Genomic DNA, 10907 nt, shown 5'->3' on the forward strand with positions numbered 1-10907 from the left:
TTAAAGTTTGTTGTATTTTATTGACAAATGAGATAAATTAATGTTAAATTATTAATTGACGCTTTGTCCTGTAGTCTGAATACTTTATCTACAAATCTGATGACGTAAGAAATAGTAATGGTTGATGGTTTGTTAACAAGTTGTCACAAAGTACTCATTTTTTGTTTACAAAGTAAAGTCCTTTTCAATTCACTTTTTCCTGAATTGAAATTGTGTTGTTTTCATTGTTATCTAATCACAGAGTACAAATGAGTGTAGTTTTTGTGCAGTTTCCTGTGTTTAAAAAACAATTGAAGTTGGGGTCACGATGTTAATTAAACGATTGGTGAGTTTGAGTAATTTTTGAGCAAAATTTGATAAAAATGAATGAAATGCAACTTTATTTGATTGGAAAATTATTCCTGTAATTCTAAGTTCATAAGTGGAAGAGTTTTCAGCAATAAATTATTTTCCAGTAGTTGGCTTTGATTATTGACAACAATGACAGCTTGTTAGTGGGATAAATTATGTTTAATTGTTTTATTGTGTATTTTTTCATTTAAATTGAGGAAATTAAAAGAATCATCTTTATTAAAAAGTGTAATTAACAACTCGCATACGGATTAATAATGCAAATGTACACAGTGATACATAATTAATGAGAGGTAAAGTGGCACGGATGTGAATTGTTGGTTGCATAAGTAACAAATTAAATTTTCTTTTTTCAGCTCAAAAACGCTGTTTTTTAACGTATTTCGTTTATTAAATTATTCATTATTCACACAAAGGCAAACTCAATAATTTTTTTTTATTTACAAACAACGTTGTACAGTTAACAGTCTTGGAACCGTTGAAAATGGCTCAATACAGATGATTTTTCCGCATTTTGGCCAATATGTCGGGCCACGCTGTGGTCGTATGGGAATATGAGACTCGACCCGGCTATTGGAAGCCCTACAGCCCTGCAGTGACCCAACATTTAGAACGAGCAAACGCTAAACAATTGACTCGCGTCCTTTTATCCGACGCCGACCCGACTTTATTCAACTTTTATGTCAATTTGCGTACTTTGACACAAGTACAGGAAGAGACAGGTAGTTTTTTTTCATACAATTTCAGTCAAATATGTAATTGATTTAAGATGAGGTTGTCAAAGTTCGTCGCAAGTGTTATCCGCCCTCATCTCCTGCCGGAAAAGGGGCTAAATGGGAATGCGTTGATCCGGAAAATGGTACAGATTGGCACCCCTTCGATATGGACATACAGTGCCTTATCGAAGAAGCCTGGGCTAATGTATTTCAATTGTCTTTAATTTTTTTTTCTCTAATTTTAAAGGATTACAGGGGGACCAAAATATCGACATGAGTAAAACTCATTTAGGTTTTCCATATTTGATTAATTTTAGTAATTTGACACAAAGATGGCTGACTAACGGCCATGTTCGAAGTGTCAGACGTGTCAAACAAGCGCCATATCCGTTAGTTAAGGTTAAATTAGAAGAACTGACGTCTGTGACAGGTGCGTGATTTTGGGGTTTTTACCGGTTTAATGATTATTGATTTAGGGAGACGTGAAATTGCAAAAAGTGCCAAAAATGTGACACAACCAGTACAAAAAACAATTGGTAGTAGTGCCGCCTTAAACGTTGTTGAAACAAAACGAAGTGCCAATAAAAAACGATCACACAAGCCAAAGAACGGGAATGAAACCAGTACTACCAACCTAGCTAGAGCAATATTAAATAATTTAAATATTTTTAGTAAGTTTACAGATTCCTGTAATTTTTTTGTTACTAAATAATGACCCTTATTAGGTAATAAGTCGAGTAATAACAATTTCACCTCAAGTTCAGAAAGCCGTACTCACAAAGAATCACTTTTGGACGCGGATAGTAGCAGTACAAAATCGGGCCGACGGCCAAGTCTTGACACAGTTTCGACCTATTTAAGTCAAGAAAGCCGTGAAAGTCAAACGACAGTTTCCACCAGTGATTTGCTTCACTGTAGCAGTGAGGACGACAATATCGATCATGATTTACTCTCGATAGTTGGTAATACTGTCGCATTTTTCCTTGTAACTTGATAACACTAAAAACTCTAGGATTGGACCCGGCAAGTGCAATAATCTCAAAATATGTCCGTGTGTCCCAACCGTGCGAGTGGGCCCCTAGACAACCTTGCCCCACATGTAGACAACCCCTGCGCCCCACTTTGGTCGTAGTGGCTCTGCCCTGCAACCACGTTTTACACCTCGATTGTCTTAATTACTCTCTGACTGAACAACAGGAAAATGGCGCACATTTGCACATCGATTGTGCGATTTGTGGGTGCGTCTATGGGGAAAAGCACGGCAATCAGCCCCCCGGAATCATGGAATGGGGCATCATAGATAAGAGACTCCCCGGATTCCAGAATTATCGCACAATTCAAATCGTTTATAAGTGAGTTGAAAAAACTTGATAAATTCATGTTTTTTTTTTAATTTTTGTGTTTAGCATTCAATCAGGTATCCAAGGTCCGGACCACCCCCACCCCGGCAAAGAGTACTACGCCGTGGGTTTCCCCCGAGTGGCCTATCTTCCCGATTGTCCCAAAGGACAGAAAGTTTTACGGTTATTGAACATCGCATGGCATCGAAAATTGATTTTTACGATTAGTAGGTCCAACACAACAGGTTGCGAAGATGTGGTAGCTTGGAATATACCCCACAAAACGGAAATGGGGCCAAGTAATAGTGCGCACAGTTATCCGGATTCAGGCTACTTGACGAGAGTTTTAAGAGAGTTAGAGGCGTTGGGAGTCGTTGAGGAGGACGGAAGATGAGGATCTGATATTTATTTAGGTTAAGTTGGAAGTACTGTTAATATACGCTTATGCAATATTTCGAAATATTTACAAAAAAAATGTACAGTATTTGATACAATGTATCCTATATTGACAAATATATTTTATAATTAAAGTATAGTAAAGTATAGAGTAAAAAAGTGATTTTCAATTATACCTTGAAAACTCAACTTACACCATATTTTTTTTTTAACACTAATCGTATTTAAATCTTTTGATTAGTATAAATGGCGTAACTTTAATTACATCTTTTCTTTGATGAATATTGATGATATAATCATTTTGTGCAAAACTTTCAAGTGAAGTAATATCTGACAAATTGTTTTGACATTTACGTAACAACGCTTTTGATTGTTGCTTTCCTTAGGGAATTTCCGATTCTAAACTAGAGCAGTAAAAACACAATTTTTTGAGGGGGAATTACCAATTGTAGACTTTCACTAAATTACCCGTTATTTGCTTATTTTAATTGTTTGTTGCTTATTCATTTTTAAATAATGAGGTACAATAGATAGTGTAAAACGGTATTAAGGGCTTAAGGAAAAAAAAAACGTACTTTTTGCTTGATTTAGTTTTATTCTTATCAATTAAATACATCATATAACTTGTAAAAAGCTATATTACGTTTTACGACTAGCGTGTAATGTAGTCATTATCTGATAAAATAAAAATGTATATTGCGTAATATCACAGTACAATAACTCGTTTGAGAACATCAAACTCTGTCACAAAATACAAAATTTATTTGTGAGGAACTTTAATAAAAACGTTATTTGCGCCCGATGAGCATATCGAAACATTTCTGGAAGTAAGGTTTATTTTTATTTTTGCTCTTTTGTAACGCGTCCTCTTTGAATTTCTTCCAATTTTCGCATCGGGTCTGACCCACCGGACCCCAATTTTCATGCGAGAACGTCTTATTTACCATCTGAAAAATTACAAATTAGCCAACATAACAAGTTAAGAATTGCGAAACTCACGTCTGGGAATCCATGATCACGATTTTTGTAAATGTAATAAACTATCCACATGAAAAACTGGGCGACTGAAACGCCCAAAATAGCCCACCCGAAAGCTGTAAAAAAATGGTAGGTAATTTTCCTAACTTGAGTCAGCTTTACCAACCTAAAACTTCATCCGGGTACGTGTAAGAAGCGTACGACAATCTTTCGTATTTTACGCAGAAGTAAATGAAAATTACGAACAGAAATACCGGGGTTATCAACCCCCAAGTCAATCTCCAATAAATACTGACTTTCTTCTTTGACATAAATTCCAAATCCAAACAGAAATTTTCAAGTCCATAAACCCACGACACTGCTGCCACTTCCAGCACGGCAAACACAAAAATCAGAAATGTCCCGGCGTAATGATCCACCAGATTTAACATAAATTGGCCACCCTGGTCACAAACTAGTTACAAACCGAAATTCCCTTACAAAAATACTCACCGGAGTGACGTACATCAAACCGATCAAAAAACCACCAATCGCTGTATACGCCGACACTTGCCAACTTTTCAATTTAGGAAAAATATCCTGCACCACTGTATTGACAGTTCCGTGAAGTGCGACAAGGCTGCCAATCCCCAAAACGAACAACATGAAAAAGAAAAGTATGGCAAAAAGCCACGGTACGGCTTCCATTTTTGCAATGGCATCCGGGTAGGAAATAAATGCAAGACCAGTGCCTCCTGATTTTATAACCTGATCGGGGGTTACCCCCATATTGTGTGCTAGGTTGCCTAAAATTCCGAAAATTGTCACCCCTGATAACAGGGACGTAAACGTGTCAAGGGTGGTAACAATTAATGCATCCCGACTTATATTATGTTCGAAATCGTTGTAAGACGCAAACATGACAATTGTACCAAAACCCACGTTCAGGGAGAAGAAACATTGAGTGACTGCGGCGTACCACACCTGGAATCCATTAATTAGGATTAAGTAAGTGAAATTAATTGTAATTACATCAGCTTCGGCGAGTTTGGCCCAATCAGTTTTGATAAAGTAGTACATTCCGTCGGCAGCGCCCTCTAATGTGGCAGCCCGAATCAGTAGAGTTATCATAATGACATAAGGGAAGAGCGCGAGGAAATATGAAGCTTTCCCCGAGCTTTGAATCCCTTTGGCTGATACTAAAAATGTGATAATCCATGACGCGAGCAAACACAGGGTTAATCTCCACTCAGGGGTACCAATCCCCTCACTAATGTCCGTGCTTTCTTTTAAAACTTCTTTCCTAAAGTGACACTAGTGACTTTGATTTTACACAATTGGCCTCTTACGTAAAATACAGTTCAGATGAGCTCACAGTAGTGTAATTCGGTTTTACATGGGTTGTCCCATTCGCGATAGCATCGACGCATTGTTTCTGCTGCTTGTCTAGGTCTGCCAACCATTCATCTTTACACGTGCTCCAGGGTAAATCCCCGGTGAACGAATTCGCCAAATAGAACAACGTTATAGCCATGAGGCTGCAGTAATAAGTGGCGACGAAAGCCGATCCAACGACTTGGCCATAGCCAACTCCTGAAAATTAGATTTGCTAGACTTGAGAAACAAGTAAAGGGTTGCCAACCTTTGAGGTAGGGACTTAGTGATTTGAAAAATTTTATGTTGCCACGGTTGGAAAACTGGCCGAGAGACATTTCCATGTAGTATAAAGGGCGGCCGATTAATGTGAGGATTATTATGTAAGGGATCAGGAAAGCCCCGCCGCCATTTTCGTAAGCCGTGAAGGGAAAGCGCCAAATGTTGCCTAGGCCGACTGACATGGCCACACATGACATGAGAAACTCAATGCCATTGCCCCATTGGGCCCTTTGGCGCTCGTCGCCTTTGTTTTCCTGAAAATTGGGCAAAAAGGATAATGAGCGGTAAAGTCCCCGAAAAGGATTTATGTACAGGACGTCATGAAATTTTCTTGTAAAGTCACTGCATCCAGGACGAGATATCACAGTTTTTTTGCTCTAGACTAATTTATTATATTAATATAAGAAAGCATCCATAAAAAATACTATAACAGTAATAAGCCGCCATAAAAAATCGTGTAGTTATAAAAATTAGAAAAAATATTTTCAAATATGATTTTGCAGTTTTTAACACGTGTTGTAAAATACAGACGGCTTAATTTTATCGCAGTAATTATTTATAATAAAATAATCCCAAGTAATAAAACGTCATTCATTAAATTGTCGCCTCGATGAAGAAATTTTCAAGGGATTAAAAGTGGTACTTACCGGATCTTCAACTGTTCCATTAGTCTTCGTAAAGACATCATTACCAGACTCAAAAGCCGGATTATCCAAACCCATTTTCTGTAAATTTGTGAATTATAAACACACTGTAGATGTATTGCGAAAATTTATTAAGAGCGCGTCAAATTCATTAGATGCACTTTCGAAATTTTAAGAGGATTGCGAATTGCTTTTGCAAACATATTAATTAGAAAAGTTGAGAGAAATCACTTTATATTATTATAATTTTTTTTTTGAAAAAATTATTTCCGGTTATTGGCCAGGAAATGGAAACCATATTCTACCTTACTATCACTCATATTGTAGATGTTTTATCTGACACACATCAGTAACAACTGAATTTGCAACCTCAGGTATATTTTACACCATGGCAAATTAAGATATACCAAGTGGTGGGGCCGCATTTCCAATTTCATTGTAAACTCCTTCAATAAACCTTGCTTTTGCGTCATTTTTAATAATCTCGACGATTTGGCACTTCGGGTCGATTTATCCCGGCGTTCAAGGCCACCCTTGATTTCCGCGAAGACCTACTTTCGGACCTTTGTTGTGCAAATCTCAAGTTCGCTGAACTTAAAAACCTTCATTTGCGGCCTTGTTGACAATTATGAAAGAAATCAGATTTGCGCTCCTGTTATTTCCGGAATAAAATGTCAGGTTTGAGGCTGAGATATTGAAATCAAGTTCGCGTAATTAATTGACAGGAACGACCTTGATATTATTATCGCCCCCAAATGGACTATAATTAATAAGTCGTCCGAAATCAATTCAAACGTAAGGAATCTTAATCACTTTATTAAAAAAACAATAACAATACTTTCATTCTATTAACTATACAAGCGTCGCAAATTAATTTTCTCTGCTTCATTTGACATTTGTATTCAATCCCTAGCCTACTTTCCTATAAGTACGCATAATTTGTGTTTGAACCAGTGTCGCCCCTTGACCATTTTTTGTTTCTTTTCTCTCTTAAATTCCACCCAATTGTTGTAAAACTCTTCTTCTTTGGGGCCCCAACTGTCGTGCGTGAAGGTCCGTAAAAATGCCTGCAATACAATTAAAAATTAATTAAGGCTATTATCAAGCCCATAATCTTGGTAAAACTATGATTAGGCATGTTTTCGTGATAATTATATGATTTATAGTACGCCACTGGACTTGAAAATGGGTAATAAATTTTTTTAATTAAATTGAATAAAACTTGTGTTGACCTTCGACTGTATTCTGTTTTATTATGTAAGTAAGATAAACACGGAAAAAATTTGACATTCATCAGGGTTACCAACCGTCATTGCGGGAATTACCCCGGCACAATGGGAATCACTCGACATATGCGATTTGCGGTTAATAATAAATATGGATGCATCTTGACGTGTATGCAAATTTAATTGTCTCGTGAGGAAATACGGAGAGAATCATAAATTTTAAGCGAATGTGCTTGAGGTGACATTACATTTACCAAGAGATTAGTCTGTGACACGAGACACTAAAATCTAGTGAACTAGTTTTAACAAGTGCTATAAACAAACCTTGAAAACGCCTTCCCTTTTGTAATTCCTCCCAATTTGAATCACCCACCAAATCAAAGGCTGCATCACACCCACGCCAAACAAAACCCATCCCCAAACTACAAATCAAAAGTCACCAAAAACATCAAAAAATTCCCTAGATTACCAATGATATATGCAGGGTATGTCTGGTCCTCGTATTTTAATTCTTCTAAGGTGGCTATGAAATACACAAAAACTGTGATAAGGACGATTGGGATTATGACAGCCCAACAGATACGCCAGTACGGCCCTGGCCGTCTCTTTGACATAAATTCAATGTCAAGGCAGATATTTTCCAAACCTTTAATTTTACATAGTTGGTAATGAATTAATACAACATTTAGGAACATTTACCATACCACCACATCACTGAAAGGACTTCAATTATGGTCAGGACATAGAAAATGAAAGTGCCGCCAAAGAAATCCACCATTGTGAAAATAAATTGACCGCCCTGCAAAGATGAATTGGGGGATTTGTTTAAAAAAAAAATGAAATGTCTAATTTTTAATAATTAATGGTGGTGTACAAGATGTGTCAGAACTCATGCCCCAGAGAAAAATTTCTAGTAAGATAAAATACCAAGAATCGGGGAAAAATGTTAAAAAAATTCTATCTGCCAAAAAATGTTGACATTTGACTTTTTTTATGTCTATTTAATGAGACCGATGATCTTGTATAGGTTTTTCTTTAATTTTGTAAATAAAAGCCACAAATAGCACTAAGCCGAGTTACAATTTAAGATACAGCTTCCTTGTTTTCTCTTCTAATAGCCTGTAACAAAAAAACCTGGAAAATGATTTTTCTAACAGAAATAAATAGAGTCAAAGTGCAAATTTTAAACTTTCATAACTTCGAAATTTGTACAGACAGAATTTTTTTAATGTTTTTTCCATGTTCCTGGTATCTTACCTCACATGACATTTTTTTATGGGGCTCAAGTTCTGGCGCCACCCTGTATACATACACACAAATTTAACTTATCTTTTACTCGAGAAAAGCGGAAAAAATGCACTTCAAAACCCGTAGAGGGCGTGACGTATTATCGCGGGAAATTTAAAGACACATTTTAAAAAAAAGCATTCAAAATCCCGCTTTTTTCAAGTGAAGACGCTACAAAAAGACGTTTACTAAACTCTACTTTTATCTTTGTTTAAGTTTACTAAACATTGTTTTAATGTGTTATCCTAATTAAAACTGACTCACCGGTGTGATATAAACTAAACCAACGAGAAATCCAACCACTGCCGTTCCAAATGACACATGCCATGTCTTCAAATGGGGAAAAGCATCCAAAATAACCGTAAAAGCACACCCCTTTAAAGCTATCAAACTGCCAACACCCAATACAAACAACATGAAGAAAAATAAAATTGCAAATAACTAAAATTTGATCTGGGGATTTTTATTGCCTTCTGGTTGGTGCGGCTTACCCAAGGCACTATATCGAAATGGGCTATAGCTTCCGGGTATGAAATGAAGGCTAAGCCCGTTCCACCAGACTTCACAACATCTGACACTTCTACATTCATCTTATACGCCAAATTCCCTAAAATCCCGAAAATTATTAACCCTGACAGAAACGAAGTAAAAGTGTCAAGGGTTGTAACCACCATCGCATCCCTGAAACCCCTAAATAAGTAAAACCCCCAATAGATATTACAGATACCTGTAAACATTATGATCGAAGCTATTATAAGATGCGTACATTGTAACCGAACCGAAACCAATATTCAACGAAAAGAAACACTGAGTGACGGCTGCATACCAAACCTAAAACCAGGTTTAGGGTTTTGATTTATTTAGGGTTGGTTTACCTGTGCACTTAGTAACTTTTCCCAGTTGGGCTTAACAAAATACAAAATTCCCTGTCCGGCCCCCTCCAAAGTAACAGACCGGATTAAAAGCGCGAAAAGTATAATAAACGGAAAAATTGCAAGAAAATATGAGGCTTTCCCCGAGCTTTGCACCCCTTTTGCGCAAATACAAAAAGTGATCGTCCACGAGCACAACAAACACAGAGTCAATTCCCAGTTGGGGTACCCGATCCCCTGGGACAAATCCGTAGCTTCCTTCAGGACTTCAATCCTAAACCAGGCTTCAGCCGAGCTGACCGAATTCTCAACCCCGACTTCGGTGCTTTTGCTAGGAATGCAGGTGGTGTTGCCCAACCACGTGTCCTGACCCCAATTGGGGTCACACTGTGACCAGGGCAAGTCGGGCCGAAACGAGTGAATCAAATAGTAAAGTGTCAAGGCCATGAGTGAGCAGTAATAGGTGGCCACGGAAAACGTCCCGATTAATTGCCCAAAACCCACCCCTTTCAAAACCTGGGCTAACGACTCAAACATTTTGACATTGCCCCGACTACTAAATTGGCCGAGGCACATCTCGAGGTAGTACATGGGGCGGCCTAGGAGAATCAAGACCGAGATGTAGGGTATGAGAAAAGCCCCACCCCCATTCTCATACGCTACGAAGGGAAAACGCCAGATGTTGCCCAAGCCCACGTTCATGGCAATGCATGACATCAGGAATTCGATGCTGTTGCCCCATTTGCCCCTATTTTTCGTCGTTTCGTCCGTCATTTTGACCGATAAATAAAGATAAGGAAAAACAGTAACTGAAATAGTTGGCTTAACTGCAAAACAATTGAATTTGTTTTTGTTTACCTGAAACGCAGTTGCTTGATTTAAATATCAAAAGGATAGAATTGGCCCCAAAAGTGAACCTTGTGTAGCACCCGGACTCACTTTAGCCACTATTAACTATCTACCAAATTAGTGAATAAACATTCCTTTTGTTATAAAATTAATAAGGGACCATAAATGTGAATGATATGTACTTAGTGATAGCCATTGTGAATTCCCCAAAAAAGCCACCAAAGGTGGAAAAATTATAATGTAAGGTGTAAATATGTGAAATGGAATTTTGTTTTCATGCTAATCCTGTTTTGATTATTGATAAATAGGTATTTTGTTTGTTAATGTATTGTTTAATCCATTTTACAAGATTTGTATAAGCAGTGCAATAATGATAAGGATTATTTATTTGTGCGTACTTTGTTCGTGAATACGGGGCGAGAAATAAAAAATAAACAGAGTAATCAAAGTTTTTATTGGAATAATGTAGTCGTATTTTAATGCCAAGTCGGCTATGATAATGGATGCCATCATAGAAGGCCATATTTGCATAAAAAAATAAGTAAATAAAGAAGGGAAGTGGGTGGTAAAGTAACAGATGATCAATAATAACTGGTTAAGTTGGTAATAGAAT

The 10907-nt window shown here is 37.3% G+C and overlaps 3 protein-coding genes across 4 annotated transcripts; 1 reads left to right on the top strand and 2 right to left on the bottom strand.

Annotated features, from left to right (window-relative positions):
* The first annotated feature begins 100 nt into the window (after positions 1–100).
* On the top strand, positions 101–2938 carry LOC123004538 (protein deltex). 2 transcript variants are annotated; one of them, XM_044397878.1, is made up of 8 exons: positions 101–325; positions 812–1073; positions 1121–1272; positions 1323–1497; positions 1544–1738; positions 1793–2029; positions 2080–2419; positions 2474–2938. In XM_044397878.1, exons 2-8 carry the CDS (start codon positions 875–877, stop codon positions 2799–2801), a joined length of 1626 nt encoding a protein of 541 aa, XP_044253813.1. In that variant the 5' UTR covers positions 101–325; positions 812–874; the 3' UTR covers positions 2802–2938. The 2 variants fall into 2 exon arrangements, with proteins under 2 accessions (XP_044253813.1, XP_044253814.1); XM_044397879.1 differs by lacking the exon at positions 101–325 and adding an exon at positions 339–644 and having other exon boundaries at positions 708–1073.
* Positions 2939–3482: 544 nt separating this feature from the next.
* On the bottom strand, positions 3483–6434 carry LOC123004537 (sodium-dependent nutrient amino acid transporter 1-like). The gene is made up of 9 exons (XM_044397877.1): positions 6366–6434; positions 6064–6141; positions 5403–5670; positions 5110–5353; positions 4793–5063; positions 4274–4744; positions 3948–4224; positions 3803–3897; positions 3483–3750 (listed from the first exon to the last, which is right to left on the bottom strand). Exons 1-9 carry the CDS (start codon positions 6378–6380, stop codon positions 3592–3594), a joined length of 1878 nt encoding a protein of 625 aa, XP_044253812.1. The 5' UTR covers positions 6381–6434; the 3' UTR covers positions 3483–3591.
* Positions 6435–6860: 426 nt separating this feature from the next.
* Positions 6861–10404, bottom strand: LOC123016444 (sodium-dependent nutrient amino acid transporter 1-like). The gene is made up of 9 exons (XM_044416846.1): positions 10304–10404; positions 9449–10254; positions 9301–9404; positions 9065–9254; positions 8838–9014; positions 7986–8085; positions 7756–7932; positions 7611–7708; positions 6861–7127 (listed from the first exon to the last, which is right to left on the bottom strand). Exons 2-9 carry the CDS (start codon positions 10217–10219, stop codon positions 6975–6977), a joined length of 1770 nt encoding a protein of 589 aa, XP_044272781.1. The 5' UTR covers positions 10220–10254; positions 10304–10404; the 3' UTR covers positions 6861–6974.
* Positions 10405–10907: the final 503 nt, after the last annotated feature.

The sequence above is a fragment of the Tribolium madens genome, unplaced genomic scaffold, assembly GCF_015345945.1.
Source record: "Tribolium madens isolate multiple individuals breed KSU strain unplaced genomic scaffold, Tmad_KSU_1.1 Scaffold_1;HRSCAF=32;Tcas5.2_LG8, whole genome shotgun sequence".
Classification (NCBI taxonomy): domain Eukaryota; kingdom Metazoa; phylum Arthropoda; class Insecta; order Coleoptera; family Tenebrionidae; genus Tribolium; species Tribolium madens.